Source organism: Onychostoma macrolepis, chromosome 05 (assembly GCF_012432095.1).
Source record: "Onychostoma macrolepis isolate SWU-2019 chromosome 05, ASM1243209v1, whole genome shotgun sequence".
Taxonomy (NCBI): Eukaryota; Metazoa; Chordata; class Actinopteri; order Cypriniformes; family Cyprinidae; genus Onychostoma; species Onychostoma macrolepis.
The window spans coordinates 40,860,396-40,882,572 of NC_081159.1; the positions used below are offsets into that span (position 1 = coordinate 40,860,396).

The window sequence follows — 22,177 nt, forward strand, 5'->3', positions numbered from 1 at the left end:
AGGTTTATGTCTTTTATTTTGTAATTTGTTTCATGCTTCCCTTGCCCTCATGTCTTCATGCTATTGGTTCCCTTGTTCTTTGTGTCACGTTCTGATTGGTTCTCTTGTTCATTGTGTCATGTTCTGATTGGTTGGTTCTTGTCATGTGTCCAGTCTTGTTTGCTATAAGTAGCCATGTCATTGCCTTTGTTCCTTGTGGTGTAGTGATGTTGTAATCTGCTGTTGGTGAGTTAAGTCTGTTCAAGTCCAGTTAAGTCCAGTCTTTGTTTGGATTATGTTTGGATCACTTTGTTTTAATAAATCTGCGCTTGGATTCTCACAACGCTAGCCTTCAGTGGACTGAATCATTACAGAAAGATTTAAATATTTTCTTGTAAAAATGTACTGTAACTATTTTTTTTCAGTATAGTCTCATGACCACAGCATTATGTCTAGTCCATATTGCCACTTATTCTGATTAATATTCATCCAAATATACAGGAAAAGACTGTACACTTTTTAATTTTTTTTTTATCTGACATTTAGATAAATGTGAAATAGGGATGGATAAGTGTGAAAAATTAAATATTTATAATAGATTCTGTATCATTTTGTTGCAGAGATAAAATTAACCAACAACATAAATATTGCAATGATAAGACCAGGGTTATTCCTGAACAAAAAGTGAAAAGCTTAAAATAATTTTTAGACATCATTTAAACTTTATTTATTGTTAAGCTTTATTAAACTTATTTTATTTTTATTTGCACAGGAATCATTTCTCAGTTGTGTTTAGTTTAACCTGAAGTACCAAAAAAAGACCTAAATCTAATTAATAAAACAATTTAAAAAATAATAAATGACAAAACACAACCATGTATATAAATTTAGTGACAAATAGTGTACCTAATGGTTTTTAACTAGTATCTACATGCCAGCAGTGGCTGCTTGATTTAAACAATGTTTTACTGTTAACACTTTATTTTAAGGACCAGTTCTCACTGGTAACTTGTTGCTTATTAGCATGCATATTACTAGCATATTGGCTGTTTATTAGTACTTATTAGGCATATATTAATGTCTTTATTCTGCCTGACCATATTCTAGATCCCTTAACCAGACCCAATACCTAAACTTAACAAGTGCAGCAAATTAGGAGTGTTTTTGAGGAAAAACTCTTAGTTAATATATGTGCTCCCTAATCTAAAGTGTTACCAAAATAAAAATAAAAAGCTAAAATAAAAGAAACAAAACCAGTCACCCAGTCTTTCTCAGCAAGCAAAGCACAATGTCTGATACTAAATCTCTCAAACAATTCTGAACATCTTGCAATTTTCCTGCCAAGATCCACAACAAACACTGTCAAATCCAGTGACTAGTTTATCCTCGTAGCAGCCTGGGAAGTGTGTCAACCATTGCAGTCATTCTACATTTGTATTGACTTCTGCTGTACATGCCCATTACAACAGCTAATCAATAATTATATTGTTTCTTTCTCTTGCAGACTGAGATTTAATGTTTATTGAGTCTGCAGCACGTTTAAAGCATGTGTAATTTATGCACCACTAGAATTGTAAAAATAATGGTTATAGAGCAGAGACTAGAAACTCCAACTTCATGGGTTCCCAGGAAATGTATGAAATAATAAAAATGTGTACCTTAAATGCAATGTAAATCAGTTAGGATAAAAGCATCTGCCATAATCCATACATGCAAATGCATAAAAATAATGGTTAAATTAGAAATAGAAATCCATAATGCAATTTTCAAACTGTAGCATGATGCATGGTTTAAATGCAATTTTGCATAAATACCTCTTTACTTTTGGCAGTCTGATTATTATTATTATTATCAGTCGGAATACAAAAAGATAATATCATGCAAAATAATCATCATTATTATTATTATAATTATTATTAATTTATTTTTGTACCTAGTTTTGCATAAAATTATCAGTTTTGCATAAAGTATTAATAATAATAACAATTATTATTACTATTATTGATTAGACTGCTGAAAGTAAAGAGATTTTTATGCAAAACTGAATTTAAACAATGCATTATACTACTGTTTAAAAAAAATAATAAAAATTACAGTTTAAAAAAAGATATTCCAGTTCCAAGTCATGCACATTACTCTGTGCAGTTGATTATATACTGTACTGCACATCTTGACAAATGCAGGTCATCCTGGTATTCTATATGCATAAAACAGTAAACTGTGCACAGTATACATACTATATACTGCAGGACTAGTATGTTTGTGTGCTAGTTGAGACAGAAATTGACATGTCAGACCGCTTAACCAGAATTGAAAGTGGCACAGTATTTACAGTATTCAGAAAGTCAAGGTCTCACATCTAAACATCACACAACACGTGCACATTTTCACACACACAAGCATACAGACGCACACATGCTGAGTGTGACAGAGTTTGCCTGCATTTCTGACAACATGGCAGTATTTTAAATATTGTCGAATATGATATAAGGGTGTTGAGCCTCACCGGTCCTTATGAATAAATCATGACATGGAGAAGTTCATGGTTCGCTCAGCTGCTGCAGGGGTCTGTGTGTGTGTGTCGCCCTCTAAATCAGTGCGACTGTCAGACCGCCCATGTCTCACTGTCTCTGATGAAGAAAACGTCTCTTTCACAGCCACATCTGTCCACAAACCACTCAATAAAGTCCATTCATAGAGTAAAAACATCTCTCAACCCACATTCTGCACATTCATACAGCATTTCTTCCCTTCTAAAGCCCACTTATCATGTTTAGAAGGGCCAGGCAATAAATTATTATGCTGAATTATTTTGTTTGGACCAGTGTTGTTATTACTTACAGAATGAAATTATTAAAATTGTTTTCCGTAATTTAAATCAAGCTGAAATTAAAATACAAATATTACATGAAAATTTTAACTTACAAAAAATGTTGCTTTGGAAAATAACTGAAAAGGTTTAGTTGAAAAAAATACTAAAATGCTAAAAATACTAAAACTAAAATAAATTAATAAAGCTGCATAGAAATATAAAAAAATAAAAACAAAATTACTAAAACTGAAATAAAATTAATTAAAGCTATTAAAAAAAATTGCTAGAACTTAAACTAGAATTAAAATAAAACCTAAAAATATTAATTACTAAATACTATAATAGTATTTAAATAATACTAATACTACACTGGGTTGGCCATATAAAATTAACCAACATCATAAATATTGCATTGATTTTCATACAAGAAAACATTGCTGGTTTATTTAAATATTTGCAAAAGTAATGTTTACAAACCAATTTCTGACTACTCCAATAAAGCATAAATACATCTTAAAACAAATGTTTTTGTGAGGCACCTAATGTGTCTTTTGCACAGAGCTGGATTGGACCAATCAGATCTCACGATGGGCGGGGCTACTCTGCAATTCACTAGAAAAATAAAAAATACACTGAAGAGGTGTTTATATGCAAATGTGTGCTGTCATATGTTAATGAGCTCAACTGTGACTATTTCTGATAGGCCTAACTCGACGTCTATAAATGGTCTGTATGAGGAGCACTCGATGTAAGGTGTATGTCTAAATATACTACAAGATGGCCACTTAAAAGTAACTAAACACTCTGTATAATGTGAAATGTTTCTATTTGACATGTTTTGTAACACAGAGACGTTATTTTTGAGAAGAGAGTCTTTAATGGCTTAGATTTGCAGTCCTCACCGGCTGTTTGACCATTTTTAAGTGGTGATCTAACTACTGTTTGCAGTGTAATTCAATCACACACACACACACACACACACACACACACACTTAACCTCATCTACACTAACAGCGGTTTCAGTAATTGTTTTCAGCTGTTATCAGTAGCCTGTTCTGGTGTAAAGTGTGTAAAAGTCGGATGAAGGCCAGTAATGCGTTCCAGATGTCGTTTTTGAGTGTGTGTGTGTGTGTGTGTGTGTGTGTCTCTGCATGTCTTCATTATTCTTGGTGTGCTGACAGCAAGAGGGAAACTTCACTTGAGACACGCTAAACACGCCAGACAGTAAGAGGCACGCTAAAGCCCCTCTCTCCTCGTCCGGCCATCCGATCCGTCCATCCTATCCCTCATCGCTCCATCAGCCACGCTGGCAAACGCCACGCATCCAGCCGTCCGTCTCACGCACATGCTCCGAGTCTCACTGCTTCTCATGCTGCGTCCAGCTCCTAAACTCAAGCTCATAAACATAAACGCTGTACAAGCACCAGAAACCATCCGACCTCTGAGACACCGCCGCCATAAAACACGGCCTCCAGAACAGACTGACCCCAAATACTCCAGAGCTGGCAAGAGAGCAGTTTTCTTTTCTCTCTACGGCACTCTATTCTATTCTATTCACTGGAGAAATGGTGTAGAGTTTACTTTGAAACAATTTTCACTCAAAAATTGCTAGTACATTTAATAAATTATTAGAAAGAAACAGCAAGTAACATAATTCAATGTGATTATTTTTTAAGTAGAAAGGGCGAAATAGTTTGAAATTTAGTCTTTGTTACAAGTTTGAATTTTTTTTTTTTTACAGTGCTATATTTCATCGTCTTTGTTATTTTCTGTTTCAATTTTGCTTAATATTATACTTAAAAAATATATAACATATATATGCATACTTCCTGTATTTTCTATTTTGTTCTATTTAATTCTGTTTTCCTTAATATATAGACTACCGTTCCAAAAATGTAAATAGCTGTTTTCTATTTGAATATATTTTAAGAAGTAATTTATTCCTGTGATCATTCTAATATACAGATTTGCTGCTCAAGAATCATTTATTAATATTATCAATGTTAAAATTCTTGTGATAAATAGAAAAAAAAACAGCATTTATTTGAAATAGAAATGTTTAGCAACATTATAAATGTCTTTACTGTCACTTCTGATCAAGTCAATGAATCCTTGATTCACCAAAAAAAAATAAAATCTATAAGAAACTATAAAACATGCTAACATTAAAATGTTGAGTGGTATTACTATAAAATATGTGGTTCTATTCTAATCTATTCTATTCTATTCCTTATTTTACTTTGTTCTATTTTATTTTATTCATTTTGATTCTATTTTAATTTGGTTTTATTTTATGACATTCTACTTTTCTTTCTTCCTTTTGTTCTAAACAAAAAATTCCATCAGATCTGAATCAAGGTTGATCTCATTTGTTTTGTCTTTGTGTATGTGTGTGTGTGTGTGTGTGTTTGTGTGTGTGTGCGTGCGCGCGCGCATGTGTGTGTGTGTGGTGTATTTGTGTGTCAGAGTAATAGGTTCTCTCTCTAAAGATAGACTGGGCTGCATACCTCTGTGTGTGTGTGTGTGTGTGTGTGTGGGGTGCCTGTGTGACTCCAGTAAACATTCCTGCTGTCCTCCCCAGTCAGCCGAAGAGATGACTTCATCAACACACACACACACACACACACACACACAATCAGAGCGACGCACACAGACACATACTCAAGTGCCTCTTGCTTTTGTATTTCTTAATAACAAAAAAAAAAAAAAAACCCTGCTTTGAAACAGACCGGGTACTTAACTGATTATTTTAATTGCTATGAAAGCTGTTTGTAATTTGAGTGTTTTCTGTGAAAGAAATTATCATAGTTTAAATTTCACAGTATAATTCACTTACCCCGGTCAGTAAGTGAGAGAGAGAGAGAGAGATCGTCTTACGTGGTCATGTCCACTCTTTCCACACGCTCACTTCTGTCACTCAAACGCACCACAACAAAAGCTCTGATCTGTCCTGTAATGAGGCTTGGAGTCGAATAAATTAACACTTGTTGGTGCCACATGAAAGGAAAAACTGGCTTTGGTGAGTAAATAAAACAGAGAAAAATTAAAAACAGCCAAATGATCCAAATCACAGAGGGATAACAGATTTTGTAAAACAAAAAATAATGGAAAACAAATCTAATGGCTAGTAAGTAATATTGCTGGCTTTGAAATGTTCTCAATTCACCCGCCACTGGCTTAAGTGTGACAACAAGTTCATTTTAGATATAGATCAAAAGAAAATTAATTTTTAATTCATACAGTGACATAAAGCTTATTCTTTGTGTCAGGACCTATTATTTAAAAAACATTAAAAATGCAACAAAACACTCGCCAGCCAAATGAGAGGAAAAACTGACAGGTGAGTGAATAAAACAGAGAAAAAACAACTAAATAACCCCAATAACAGAGATATCATTTAAAAAAAAAAAAAATATATATATATATATATATATATATATATATATATATGCAAAATTCACTCCAACAGCCAACAAGAAATATTGCTGGCCTGGTTATTTTCTCAGTTCACCCACCATTGGCTGTAGTGTAGCAATAAGTTAAATGCAGATATAGATCAATAGAAAAATAGCTGACTTCTGTCTAATTCATACATCTGCAGTGATACAAAGCTTGTTTATTGTGTGTCAGGACTTGTTATTTCAAATACCATTAAAAATGCATGTTATAAAAAACAAAATTAACACTCGCCAAGAGCCAAATGAGAGGACAACCTGACTTTGGCGAGTACATAAAGCAGAGAAAAGGGAAGAACAGCTAAATAATCCCAATTACAGATGGATAAAAATCCAATTTAATATAAAATTTCAAAATACAATAATGGCTAGTAAGAAATATTTCACAATTCACCCTCCATTGGCTGCGGTGTGGCAAAAGTTAATGTTATACATATATCATAACAGACAAATAGTTGACTTCTGTATAATTCAATGCAATGTTTGTTTTTGTGTCTGGACCTAATTTAAAAAAAAAAAAAAAATGCATGTTATAAAAAAACTAAATTAACACTGAAAAACTGACTTTGGCAAGTACATATGAGACCCTGGACCACAAAACCATGCAGTTATAAGTGTCAATTTTTTTAAAATTGAGATTTCTACATCACTTGAAAGCTGAGTAAATAAGCTTTCCATTGATGTATGGTTTGCTAGGATAGGACGATATTTGTATAGATACAACTATTTGAAAATCTGGAATCTGAGGGTGCAAATATCAAAATATTGAGAAAATCGCCTTTAAAGTTGTCTAAATGAAGTTTTTAGCTATGCATATTACTGATCAAAAATTAAGTTTTGATATATTTACGATAGGAAATTCACTAAATATCTTCATGGAACATGATCTTTACTTAATATCCTAATGATTTTTAGCATAAAATAAAAATGTATAATTTTGACCCATACAATGTATTTTTGGCTCTTGCTACAAATATACCCCAGCGACTTAAGACTGGTTTTGTGGTCCAGGGTCACATATAAAAGAATAAAAATAATGCAAAATTATTTAAAAAAAATAATGCAACACACAATCTCATGGCCAATAGAAATTTTAGTTTTTTTGTGTGTAACAGAATTACAAAAATATTAAAAATGCATGCTACAAAAGCCTAAATTAAGTTGGTAAAAATGACTTTGGCGAGTAAATAAAGCAGTGTTACTTGCGAGTTGTTCAGTAACTGTGTTAAGAAATACAGCATCACATGGTTTACATCAAATTCAAATCAATTGTTGCATCTTCTAACAACTTTGAACATATAGTGGAAAATGTAAAAACGGATAGTTCCGGTCCTTGATTCTGATTGGTTGAGCCAAGTTCAAACACCTTTGTTTACATTTGTGTGTTGCTCGGCAACCACTTTGTTGGAACCACATTGTTTGGTGGAAGAATAATGTTTTTATCAGTATCGTTACACTTTATTTGCTCTGTTTTATTTTGTGAAACCTTACTACATCTATGGAATAACCGTTTAATAAAATTAGCGGTTTATCCGGTACTTTTTCCTCCATGTGGCGACACATGTGGAATATTCCTCACACAAAGCCACCGAAACAAATTACACCAAATATTAGAAACAAAATTATACCCTCTTCGTCACATTTTTGTGACAGGTTTCACACAGACAGACTGACTCATCTCATCTCATAGAAATTGTGATGCTGCAAGTGACTCATTGACCTGTCTGTCACAAATATGCATGAAAAAAACAGCTAAATAATCTCACAGCCACTATTTATGTGTTTGCTCAAAATGGCACGAACAACGTAAATAACATAAATGCAAAAGGTGCATTTTTATGGCTATTACTGCAACGTCTCACCTCATGTGAGCTGCAGGAAAACAGATTCACTTGTCTTCACTGAGCTGTGGCTATTCACCCGTGAATCAATTAATGAAACTACAGGGAACTAATTACCACATATTAAGACGTATAGCATGTTACACTGAGTTCTGCTTCCCGCTGATAGCAGCAATACAGTTTAAAGTTCAAAGTGCTATTTTTGTTTCCCGAGAGATCCGTTTCAAGTGGCTCGCGCAAATGAGATCTCTTTAAAATGACCTCAATGAAGTCTCAAAATGAGCCAGAGATCCCAATATGAAGTTCTCATCAAATGCTAACCTCCACATTCACTTTTACAGCTCTATACTCTTCCTGTATGACAACCATTGAGCATTTTATATGAAGTCTCACAAGTCTCTGACATCTAGTAACATCCGAGCAATAAAATGATCCTCTTGGACTTGCACCGTAAGTGATACTAAACAATATCTGCAGATAAAATGATTCATTACGCTCCAGCCAGACCTCTAACGGTGACGTTCACTCGAGAGTCGCGCTGAATTCATTGCAGAGCGCTTGCGTTAACCCGAGTTATGTGCCAAATTCTCCATTAGCCCTTTCAGAAGTAGTCGATGACAATCTCTCATCTCTTAATTAGCATACATCCCGCACTCCTAATTTCCCGCTGATGTCATTGGCTGCATAATTAAAGTGGAACTGCGCATTTGTGGTTGAGGAAACAGACCATGTTTCAGACTTTGAAGGGGTTAGAGAAAGAAATTAGGCAAATGTGTTAATTAGGAACGCAGTGAAATTCGGAGCGATACTGAGAGCCGATCATTATTGTGGCCAATAACTGAACGGCTATGAGGTAGTTTCAGGTCTTGACCAAATTACAGTATCAATATCATTCATCCAAAATTATTTCCGTTTATTTTCATTCTTTTTTCATGCCGTGGCAGCATTGTCCAACTTCGAAACATTTATATGTCCAAAAGAAAGATTGTAAGATAAAAGATTGTAAGATTGTTCTGCTTGCAAACAGGGTTGCCACAATTAATTTTGACCTTTGAATTTCCATGATTTTTCCATCAATTTGTTTAATTATTTGTGATTACTGGATACAAAGTGCTGCTTAAATAATGTAGAGTTGTTATTTAATAACAATTATGAATTATTTTGTAACAATTTCTTCGACTTTGTATGAATGTAGTAATTTCCAAGATATTTCCAGGTATTCAATGACTTTAAGAGTTCTATTACAATTCTATATTAATAAATAATATAGCATTGTATTAATATTACCATACTATAAATATTAATAAGTAACTAAGTAAATAAATAAATAAATACATTCATAAATCCAAATTAATAAATGAATGAAAGTACTAATACTAGCTGATATCAATATAGTCAATATATTTTGCATCTTTGTATTAATTTATTTATAAATATGTAAAAAGCTGACAAAGATATGAGAGGATGTAATTTATTTTACAATTTAAGAGGCAATATTTGTGATCGTGTGATATTTTATCTGACCCCTCGTCTACAGCTATCCAGTGGATTTCAGTCATCGCTCAGATGTCCTTATCAGTCTCTTTTTCATAAATCCCAGTGCAGTTGCTCTGACGTGTGTGAGATGCCGGCTGTAAACAGTGTGTGAAGATAAAAACACAGAACTACAGCATTCAAGCAAAAACAGCAAAATAATTAACGCAATTTGTCTTTTCAAGTGAGAGAGAAAACACATAACATCATAGACATGCATGTGCACTTAATATATCTGTTCTCAAAAACAAAACGCTTCAATACACTCAAAGGCGCAGGGGCTTAATTAATTCAGTCTATGCTAATTTAATTAAAGAAAATGCATAAACATCTCAATTAGTTTATGCCAACATGCATTTTACAGATACAAATACATATCTATCTATCTATCTATCTATCTATCTATCTATCTATCTATCTATCTATCTATCTATCTATCGTATGTCTGTCTGTCTGTCTGTCTGTCCATTTTTTCCATCTATCTTTCTGTCTATCTATCTATCTGACTATCTGTCTGTCTGTCTGTCTGTCTGTCTGCCTGCCTATCTATCTATCTATTGTATGTCTGTCTGTCTATCTGTCTGTCTGTCTATTTTTTCCATCTATCTGTCTGTCTGTTTGCCTGCCTGCCTATCTATCTATCCATCCATCCATCCATCCTCATTTTATCTATATATTTGTCCATCCATCTTTCCATCTATCCATCTATCTATCTATCTATCTATCTCTATCTATCTATCTATCTATCTATCTATCTATCTATCTATCCATCTATCCATCTACCCATCCATCCATCCTTCTATTTATCTGTTTTTCTGTCTTTCTATTAATGGAAATCCTGTCATATCACAGAACTCTAGAACAGGGTCAAAAATTGATTTTTGTTTTGAAAAAAAAAGGGAAAGGAAAGAAAAAAACAACAGGGATCTACAGATTCCTTTGGTTGTTTTCTGTCTCTTTTAAAAAGCTCCTTGTGCGTAGATGACATTTTAAAAAGACAAAGACATCAGAAAAAGTCAGGATGCTTTTGAGAAGTTCAAAGTCCAAACAACTCCTTCTTTTCTCCCTTTCTCTGTCTTCAGCTCCGTCACCAAACGCTCCCCTAGAGAGGCAGACCGAGAGAGAGACACAATGTGTGCAGATCACATAAAGACAATCTCTGTTTCCCGCTGAGAATTTCTGAAACCTCAAACAAGTTTCTACACGAGCACCTGCTGCTGTTAATGAGACAACTACCTCACTGCATCTCTCCCTTAACGCAATTGCTATTCCCATCATATCCGTTGTGCTCGGCCAATGAGAAAACAACCATACGAAGGTCAGAACCAATCACTCAATCAACTGGAAATACAACAGATACCGTTCACAAACTCATCAAATATCAGGTTCAGTCAAGCTCTGACATGCACACAACATGCAAGCAGCGTGCAAATCACGCCAGGCTTTTCTCTGTACGGCATCTGTGGAGTCTGATATTGCAGAAGGGATGAATTTTCATTCAGCCAAAGTGATAAGAACATCTAAACCTGAATGCGAAGCAGAACTGGGAACGAACAGGGCGGGGGGGCTCCTCACAGTCAGAGAGCAGATAAGCTCGACCAAAGAGCTCCAACCGGGCCAAAAATGGACTGTGTTACTGAATATCTGCATCTGCTTCAGTCTCCCAAAACAGAGCTGTGCGAATACAGACCTGGAGGTTTGGATCACAATACTGATGCTTTTACAGACCCCATCAAATCAAAATGTGAGTTTTGTGGCTTTTAGCTCATATCTATCAATATGCTAACATACTCTTAAAAGTTGACACCTTTTAGCAGATATAAGCATTAAAAATTTACAGGCTTTCTCTTCTGGGAAATGGTCAACAGTATGTTCAGAATGGAATACTAGCATATTACTTACATTATACTGTGCAGTACATATAATAGAAATATACCATATCTTTAAAAAATACTAACTGATAGTAGGCTTCAGTTTTTCAGGAATTTTCTAATATAAGTTGCAGTTTCAAAAATTCATTTTTGCTGTGCTCGTTTGTAAGGCTGCACAATTTGGACAAAATATTGTGATTATATATCATATTATTAATAATAATAATAGTAAGATGTATGCATGCATTCTTTAATTATGATTTTTTTTGTAGTCTTTCAAAAAATTAAGTCTCTTGTGCTCATCAAGACTGCATTTATTGGACTAAAAATACATTAAAACAGAAAAACTGTGAAATATTATTAAAATTAATAAAAATATAGAAAAAACAGTTGTATGTACAAATGTAATATATTCCTGTGATGCAAAGTTGCATTTTCAGCATCATTACTCCAGGTTTCAGTGTCACATGATTCTTCAGAAATCCTTCTAATATGCTGATTAGCTGCTCAAGAAACATTTCTTGTTATTTTATTATTTATATTATATTATATTATATTATATATGTTTATATGTATACATTTTCATTTTTAACAACATTTATTTTTAACTTTTAACTTAGAAAAAACTTAGAAGAAATTAAGTTTTTTTAAGTTTAAGTTTTTTATCTAATATTTATATTTTAATTAATATTATTTAAGTTTTAGTTAATGGCAACAACACTCAAACTACTACCCCAAAAATAATAATAATCAAACATTTTGCTGCAATTTAGGGCAGATTGCCACAGTGATGATCAGTACCTTCAGCCATTAGATATATATATACTGTATATATATATATAGTGTATCTATGTTCATAAGATGTTGAAGCCCTAAAAACGTCCTGCATTATTACATCACAGTGACGCTCCCTTTTAGGCCCACTGTGATTGGCTGAAGAAGCTGTCAATCTGTTGAAGCGCTCAGGTAATATACGGTACCAGCCGCAGATGTTCATCCTTTAACTGAAGGGTGTAATTTTTTATCGACTATAATTACCCTTGCACAGAAAAACATGACACGAACAGAGTGCAGCTTCAGCCGAAGCGTTTTTACATTTATCATCTGTGCTAAGAATAGCATCCGCAACACAGCAGAATCACAACGCTAATGCTGACTACTGCGAACGGCCACGATCAAAGGCCTGGGAAGCATGCACATCATGTAAATATTCATCTCCGCTGGCCCCGTTTTTCCTTCCAAAACTTCTTGTCCGTACAGAAGTAGTGTTTCGCAAAGCTGTCTCTCGACACACTCCGTCTTACTGAGACGCACACAATGCTGTTATTGTGCGAGCGGCCCGCTGCGGGACCGATGGGGCCGTGTGTTGCTGTGTGTGACGGACCGTCTGTGCTGAGCTATTTGTGTGTGCGACTGCGAGAGCTGAGAGGTGATATATAACCATCATAATCGCAGTCATTACAGTCCCTGATGAGCACACTGCCTGGAGAGCACTGAAAGAGAGATGGAGAGAGTTAGGAAGAGGAATTCAACATCAGATCCATGTGGACTCTACAGTAGCTACTTCATTCCTGCTGTTATTGGCCTTCTACCAACTAGAGATGGGCCACAGACATTGACCAGTTGACTAGTCTTGTCTTTACATTCATCTCCTACATTCACTGCTGCAGCCATACATATTTACACAGACATATCAGAAACTTTTTTGAGTGTCACACCACAAGAATTGCATTTATAAAACGTTTTTATGCATGTATAAAAATTTGCCAAGCCATAATTAGTTTAAATTGTGCAACTTGAGAGTGTTACTGTGAATCTTCAACGTAAACTTTAATAGCAATAAAAGAAAGTTTATAAGATTCAATTAAAGGAGTCAGTTCAACTTTTAATATATTTTTACTTACTGAATTAAACATTTTGAATCTTAATTAGCTACAGTACAGTGTTGTTATTGTTATCCAAAAACAGGGGTGCTCCGATCAGTTTATTTGAGGCTCATCACAGAAAGCAGTATCTGCCGATCACCGATCACCGATACCGATGTTTTTAAAGCCATCTTTTTATCATGTAGAATTATTTGTATTGATACTCCAATCAGTATTTTTAGACATTTATTCAGTGCCTAAATTTCATTTTTGAAAATGGGGGGAATTCTCCTCTTAGGTGACTCTTGTGAAAGAGGATTTTTTTAATTTGAGGGGTGGAGGGAGGCATTTTTTAGACATTTTTTTCCAAAAAAAACTTTTATCTCACCTAAATATTTGATCGTCCAGTGCATTTTCGTTTTTACAATCGTGCAGTTGTTGCAGAAAAGCTTACACACAGCACAAGCCTGATTTCACACAGGAGTCGACTACTGATCCAAACTTTGTGATTCTTTTTTATTTTTTTATTTTACAGTAATACAAATCTTTATAAACGTGTTTAAATGCAATATAAGCAACACATTATTCAATGCTTTTTACTTATGCATTTACTTCTAGATTTATATATTAAGTTGCTCAAGAAAGTGCAAAAGATTTAAACTACTTTTCTTATGTTATCACAAACATTCTAAATTAACTTATGACTTGCAGAAACAGTCAGCTCTACTGCACTTTCTTTTGCATTTAAATCATTATTATAAACAAACCTGCGGTTCATAAAGAACTTTGTTTTCCAAACTTCCACAAGTGCCATCAATTATTGCCTTGTTTATCAAAAAGTGCTCTTTTCTCTAGCCAAAAAGCCATTTGTGTTGAAATTTTTTTAACATAGAAAATATTTTAAACATAAAATAAATAAATAAATACTAAAACTTAAACTAAAACTAAAATTAAAACATAAAAAAAAAAAATAACAGATGTGCTTGCATCATTATTTAAAGAATGTTCACAAATGCCCTGGCATTATTCATATATTTAAAAGTTTAAATAAAAACATAAATAGGAATATACTGCTGTTAATATCTCTGTTAAATAAAAAATAATCATACATCATATTTCTTTGTGCATATTTATTGGGAAAAAAACCTGTGGAAAATGGTGTGTTATTATTTTTAACTAAATTTACCATATTTTCACTTCTCGCATAAAACATTTGAATTAGTTAGAGTACAGCGCTGTTATTGTTAACTAAAACTAAATTGTTTTAGTTTAAAAATATAGCTGAAAAAAATTAAATATAAATATCAGATGAAATCTTAAACAAAAACACTTGCATTGACAACTAACTAAAATAAAATGTTGAAGTTGAAGTACTAAAATTACTAAAACCAAAATAAAAAAATATTTAAAATATTTAAAAAATAATAATAATTAAAAATGACAAGAAGCACATAACCTAAACCACATACTAAAACTTACACTAAAATTAAAATGAAAACTTAAAATATAAAAATAAAACTAATTCAATATATTAGTAAATACTGTAATATCATATAAATAATATAAAATAAAATATTAATTTTGGTTGAAACAAAATGCACACCATTTTAAAGGGGTAGTTCACCCCAAAAATAAATAAAAATCCAACATCATTTACTTACCCTGAAGTTGTTCCAAACCTCTTTCCATAGTGTGGAAAAACCATTATAGAAGTCAATGGCTACCAATGACTGTTTGTGTTTGTGTCTTTTGTGTTCAACAGAAGAAAGAAACTCGTACAGGATTTTGAACAACTTGAGGTTGAGTAAATGAGGTCAGAATTTTTGTTTTAGAGTGAACTCTCTCTTTAAGCAGTTGCAAGGGAAATACACAAAACTATACTGAATATTGTCAAAAGTTATTATTGTTTAAGCTACATTTTCCAGCCCCACTACCAACCTTGTGATACCGACCTCCTTTGACACAATCTGCAACTCTTTTCATTTGGAGGTCAAAGCAGCACATGATGCTTGTGTAGAGAGGCCAGTTAAAGCCCTGATGCAAATCATGTGAAAAGGCCTTTAGATGTTCACAAACACACACACACACACACATTACCTCTGATAGTCTTTGTGTGCATGACGAAACAGTTGCGTTACATTCATCCAATTAAAAGAAACAAAGAAGACAAAGAACAGCATAAAACAAAAGACCTTCCGCGCCGCTCACATACTCCTCTGTATTCAGCACGACTCTTCAAACAGATCACACTCACATTAAACACATGCATTTCTTCAATAGTGAGTGCAGGGATACACTCATGCCCTCGGGTCAGCAGGTTAATGTCAGCCACGCTCATCTCCTGCTGGCTGAAAGCCCGCACTGCAAAGGATCATGGGCATTTTTCCCTGAAGCAATGACACACTTTCTATTCCTATTCTTTATCTGCTAATAAATTACGAATGAGGATAAGATACTAAGTTGACATTAGTGGAAGTATAAATGTCAGCAGTCATATTAGACCACAAACTTGACTTCATATCTCAACTAGATTTAGAACTAGAAAAGTTCACCCGAAAATGAAAATTTTCTGAAAATGTACTCACCATCTGGCCATCCACAGTGTAGATGAGATTGTTTCTTCATCAGAACAGATTTGGAGAAATGTAGCATTACATCACTTGCTCACCAATGAATCCTCTGCAGTGAATGGGTGCCGTCAGAATGAGAGTCCAAACAGCTGATAAAAACATCACAATAATCCACAAGTAATCCACACCACTCCAGTCCATCAATTAATGTCTTGTGAAGGGAAAAGTTGTGTGTTTGTAAGAAACAAATCCATTATTTAAACATGTATAACTGCAAACCATTGCTTCCCTCTATCCATAATATTGCTTTCTCCAGTGAAAGGTCGCCTCACCTGAATCAGGAAAGAAATATGCACAGATCAAGCACCGTTTACAAGCCAAAACAGAACAAACAAATATATTGGTGGATTATGATGTGTAAGAACATCAGGGAAGAGACTTTTTTACTGGAGAAAGCATTATTATGGATTATGAACTGGTATTTTGGTCAGAAGTGACATTTTAAAGTTAAAAATCTTTAATGATGGATTTGTTTCTTGAAAAAACACAAAGCTTTTCACTTTCAAAGACATTAATTGATGGACTGGAGTGGTGTGGATTACTTGTGGATTATTGTGATGTTTTTATCAGCTGTTTGGACTCTCATTCTGACGGCACCCATTCACTGCAGAGGATCCACTGCTGAGCAAGTGATGTAATGCTAATTTTCCAACTTTGTTCCTTCCCATGAAGAAAGAAACTCATCTACATCTTGGATGGCCTGAGAGTGAGTACATTTTCAGCAAATGTTTTTCGAAGCAAATAAATTTTTGAGTGAACTATTCTTTACCTTATAGGAAACGAGTGCTGATCACCCATGCAAAACTTGCCACCAATATGGGTTGTTGCAGGTACAAATTACACTCCAAAGTTTAATACTTCGAGGCAGGGGTTTGTTTTGCCTTAGCAAACACTACCAATGAATGTCCTCTTCAATCATAGTAAACAGCCCATCTACAGTCTCTATAGATGGTGTGTGGGCAGCTGCGCTTGGAGAAAACATTAAACCGATTCTACCAAACAGAAGTCACTATTCACGACAGACAGCGAGGTTAAGAACTGCTCGTGAACTCTCGGCCTGTCTCGAAGAGCTTCTCTTCCACGTTTTTGTCACTTTTGTCACTCCTAACACAAAAACACACACATTCACGGGTCGATGTGTGAAAAATGTGGCTGACCTGCTGAACTGTACTAAAAAAATCCAAGCAGCACCACTCCATTGATCACAGCTAAATTGGGTTATTTCACTGTTTGTGCACGTGCTAGAGACAACGATGAATGTTTTTCCCTGAGTCAACGTGAAACACTGTTTGCAACCCATTTTATATACATGCACTACTATTCTTTTATTCAGAAAGGATGCATTCAATTGCTCAACAGTGACAGCAAAGACATTTATAATATCACAAAAAATTATATTTCAAATATTTCTATTCAGCAAACAATCCTAAAAATGTGATTTCTACAAACATATTAAGAAGCACAACCGTTTTCAACAGGGATAATAATAATGTTTCTTAAGCAGCAAATCAGCATATTAGAATGATTTCTAAAGGATCACGTGACACTGAAGACTGGAGTAATGATGCTGAAAATTCAGCTTTGCATCACAGGAATAAATTACATTTTAAAATAAATTCAACTATAAAACGGTTATTTTAAATTGTAATAAAATTTCACAATATTACTGTTTTTATATTTTTGTTCAAATAAATGCAGCGTTAGTGAGCAAAAGAGACTTCTTTCAAAAACATAAAAAATCGTACCAACCCCAAATGGAATTTAATTATAAAATGAGTACAAAATTTGGGGCAGGTTTTAATTCAACACATTATAAACTGATTGGATCATGAAAACAGGTGCTACATATCTGAATACAGCTCAACGGGAGGGTTTGATGATGTCAGCAAAAGTGGAAAGTCGTTTTTTCTTTTTTTAATAACATGCACCAATGAATCGCTCGCAATGACACATATATTAAGAAAATAAATAAGAGTCAATTTTGATTTCATGCTGACTTTAAGAGTGCGCCACCAGACTTCAGATTTTCTTTCTTAAATCTTACAGCCCTGTCTCTCTCTCTCTCTCTCTGTGTTCTGCCCTGCTGTTTGTTTGACACACAACACAAACTCGGCGGCAAGAGAGACGGCTTTAGCTAATGGCTTTTTAATGGGCTGCTGGGTTTCTTGTGTCTCCGAGCTGATGGCCACCACTTACCCTAAGCACACAAACACACACACGCGGCATACAAACGGAGTCATTCCCACTTTGTCTTGTCTCCTTAAAGTGACTTAGAAACCTCACTCCACTAACGACGTCCTGCTCTTCAGCAGACTGGAGTCACATTTGAACCCTGATTCCATTACGGACTCATAAAACACTCTGCAAAGACCGAGACACAAGACAGACGCTCTCTAATTTCATAACTCAACATTACAGCACGCATTCACACAGATAGGAATGGGAAAACGCTTTGTATTGTTATAATAGAGTGATTTAGAGCAGAAATTCAGAACAGAACTTCCTGTAAATACTGAAACGAGAGCAAAATTGCATTATCTCATGCCTAAAATGTAAAGAGAAAGATCAAACGCTGAGAAAAGAAAGGAATCGTTTACTCACTATCAAGTCATTTCAGACATATGCAACTTTCTTTCTTCCTTGCAACCCGAAGTCTCTGTCCTGCTTTTTTACATACTGTATACTGTATCGGAAGTGCATAATGATTTATGCTGTCATACTCTAAAAAGCTCCCTAAAGTATGACTTATGCACTATTTACCAAGTCATACAACAGATTTGTGTGGCAATCAGTCCAAAACTGAAGTTGTTGTTCAATTAAATTTCATCCTCCAACACAGCTCTCAATTCCCATTTGTGCTTGTGCCCATTCAGACTTTGTACATATCAAGGATGTCACTTGGCAGAGACATTGTGTGCGCCATGGAAGAAAGTCATAAGGGTTTGGAATTACACAAGAGTGAGAAAATTATGGCAGAATATTCATTTTTGAGAGCACTGAATAATCATTTTGACTGCCAATGAATATATCAGATCAGCACAACATAGTCAAATAACACCTTCAACAAAATGATTCAATGTAAACTTAAAATGTAAATACATCAAAAATTCATTTAATATACTACTATATATCTAAAATAACTTTTAAACAATTAGGCCTATGTATTTTTTTTTTTTTTTTTTTTTAATTGCCTATAGGCCATGTGTCCAAATGCAATAGCCCACTATCTTTTTAAAATATTAACTGGATTATTGAAAATTCAGTTAAAATACACGAAAGGGGAAAAGAGATTAAATATGTAAGATTTTAAGTCCATCTTCAAAATCTCTGTCTTTCAATAAAACTTATTTGACAAAAAATACATGACTGGAAAAACTCGCATGAATCCCTGAGATACCGGAGTGTTTCAGTGGAATCTCCCGCTGGAATCCGCAATAACAAAATACCATGCATGCTTCATAAATAATATATCCAGGGGGAGAAACGATCAAATAATGTAGCCTATTTACCGAACCAGTTTTGCAGAGACAACATTTCGGTAACAACAAAAGTCGCACTACAAGTTAAAGCGTGCTAAATAAATGCTCGAGAAGTCACTTTCGCCCGAGGACGTCACCATAGTAACAGTACGTCGCTATAGCGTTTTCTGTCAGATCTATATCGGACAATTCACTGTAAAAAACGTACTTTGCTTGCTGTCGGTAATTCCTACATGTAGATTTTTTTACGGATTGCAAATATTCCACAAATAGCCTAATTAGTGACCAGTGACCCGCGCCCCGACAAGGGACAGAAAAAGTCAATGAATAAAATGCAAGGAATAATTCGCTCTCTGCATAAATTTACTAAATAATAATCTCCCCAAATATAATTTTTGCCAGCATAAACCATAATAAAAGAGACAAGAAAACACTTATGCGGTCGGTGTTTTAAATTAGGATACTCCTAAGGCATGACTGTGGCTTTGCGGTCTCGAATTCCAGATCAGATCTCCATTTCAATTTCAAAGTACTTCACTGACATGGCTCTTTTGCGTGCAAAATTGCCAAAGCATCAACACAGGCAAAAAGATAGCCTAAATCAAATAATATTGTTATTAGCTATAATGTTCCGGTGATGTGAACAAATGATGAACGCAGTGTATGACATAGATTTCAATACAATAAAATAAACTTTCAGCAAGACGTTAAAATAGCTGTCTCTATTACTGGAATGTGGTCTTACCTTGCGCGTCAACTGCTTGGAGCAGAACCCACAGAAAGAGAAGCACTAATCCCAATCTAAATCTCTGACGTCCGTTTTTCCCCATGACTGGAGTTTGGAAACTCCTCAGCGCGGAATATATTCGTTCCTTCTTCGGTTTGCTTCGGCCGTTACGGAGGAGCTACTGTGGCGGTGAACGGAGGACCGACGCCGTTACGCGTCCCAAATTCTGCGCGCGCTCCTCACGGAGAGATCAGGAGAAGGTCCCGGGACTGGAGGAGCGGAGCGGTAACGGAGGTGAGGAGCGATGTGCCGCCGCCCTCTAGCTCTCATCTAAACGCGCTCTCCAAAGACGCGCTCACACTCCTCTGCATGAGTTGCTCATTAGTTGAGAGCGCGCACTCATTCACTGTATGGCGATGTGTTTGTGCTGCTTTTCTCTCTCTGGATGCGTTCAGAGGAGCTGCAGGTCGGGGTTTCTGCATCCAGCATCCAGCTGTATGCATGTGCGCTCGGCGCTCGCCGAATATGAGCAGCGTGAGTCCCGTTTCTCGGTTTAACCCGCATCCAGCTGCCCGCCTCTGCCCTCCACCGGCTACTGCGAACACTAGGACCGGATTCATCGGCGGATCTTCTGCTGAAATAGATGATTTTGCGATCTGGATGTTACCAAACTTAGGTGGAAATGCACCTGATATGACACTAAACATGCTTTTAATGTCGTCATGTTGAGTCAGTCATTAATTCATATTTTTACTTAATAATAAAACAACTTGAAATAGATGTTACCACGTGGGCATTTTATAGGCTACATGCTATTACCGTAAATATGTAACTACATATTTCGGTTTAATAGCCTACTCTACATAGAGAACATTTCAACAGAGTTCAGGCTAAGTAAAACTAAGTTAGTTTACAAGGGCCAGCAACCGGACATAGGCCTAATTAATTTTCAATCAGAGCTTTTCTATGAACCATACCTTATTTTACAGTGGGGAAGTAAGCTATTTTCAGTGAATGTGCGAAACTTCCGATTCATTATTGACTTTTTGCGTTAAAGAAACAAGTGCGCAGCCATTTTTAGAAATTTATTTAAACTTCCGTTTTTGCAGTAGCTCTATAGCATCGCTGTTAAAGAGTAATTAGAGTTAACTAAAGTTATCGTTAACATTGCAAGGTTCGAATAGGATGTCAATAGCATGTCAGTAGAACGGAAAGTTTTTAAAAGAGCGTTTCATTCATAAATTCATACGACTTTACCTTCATGCTGTGGAAATACAAACCGGAGGATAGAAGACAACGACACAATGTAGTTAGTTTGTTTGTTTCTATTTAGTTATTTATTTTTTACACTGTAAAAAGTGATAAGTTGACTTAACTTAAAAAAATTGAGGAAACCCATTGCCTTAAAATTATTAAGTAAATAATAATTTTAGAAAAAAAAGTTGTGAACTTGACAATTCACTTAACTTATTTTTTGAATTATCATTTACTTAAAAATTTTAAGGCAACGGGTTTCCTCAATTTTTTTAAGTTAAGTCAACTTATCACTTTTTACAGTGTAGAGTATAATAGTTTCGTTCATCAAGGCCTCACACTCCATCCCAGTAGGTGGCGGAAATGCACCTTAAGCTGGTTTGCCAACCGCCATTAAACACAAAAGAAGAAGAAGAAGACAAAGACAGCAGTAATAAAAAGGGGCGGGGCTACATTAGGTCTATAGATAGGATCAAATGAAATGCAGTCAAGGATAAATCTATTTGTGCTACAAACCGGTGTGTTTATAATTACTGCAATACATTATGATAACAAATGGGCTAATATAATAATAACAAATATCAGTTTGCAATATCAAGCAGCAGCTGTTTTGTACAGCTAAAAATATTGGCTTAACTGAAAACGAATGACAGGAAAACCTTGCACATTAAAGTTACAAATGCCTGTGCCCGGTTTTACGTAAAAAATAAGATGGATACTGTACATTTAGT

General features: G+C 34.9%; 1 protein-coding gene across 4 annotated transcripts in view; it reads right to left on the reverse strand.

Moving 5' to 3' along the window:
* Positions 1-21,466, reverse strand: part of unc5ca (unc-5 netrin receptor Ca) — a 148,695-nt gene extending 127,229 nt beyond the window's left edge. For 3 of the 4 annotated variants that reach the window (XM_058777217.1, XM_058777218.1, XM_058777215.1), the window contains exons 1-2: positions 21,450-21,466; positions 20,211-20,823 (exon numbers count right to left, since the gene is read on the reverse strand). In XM_058777217.1, coding sequence (XP_058633200.1) covers positions 20,211-20,295 — 85 coding nt within the window. In that variant the 5' untranslated portion in view covers positions 20,296-20,823; positions 21,450-21,466. Of the gene's footprint in view, positions 1-20,210; positions 20,842-21,449 lie in introns of those variants that run through there. The other variant, XM_058777216.1, reaches the window with a different exon arrangement.
* Positions 21,467-22,177: the final 711 nt, after the last annotated feature.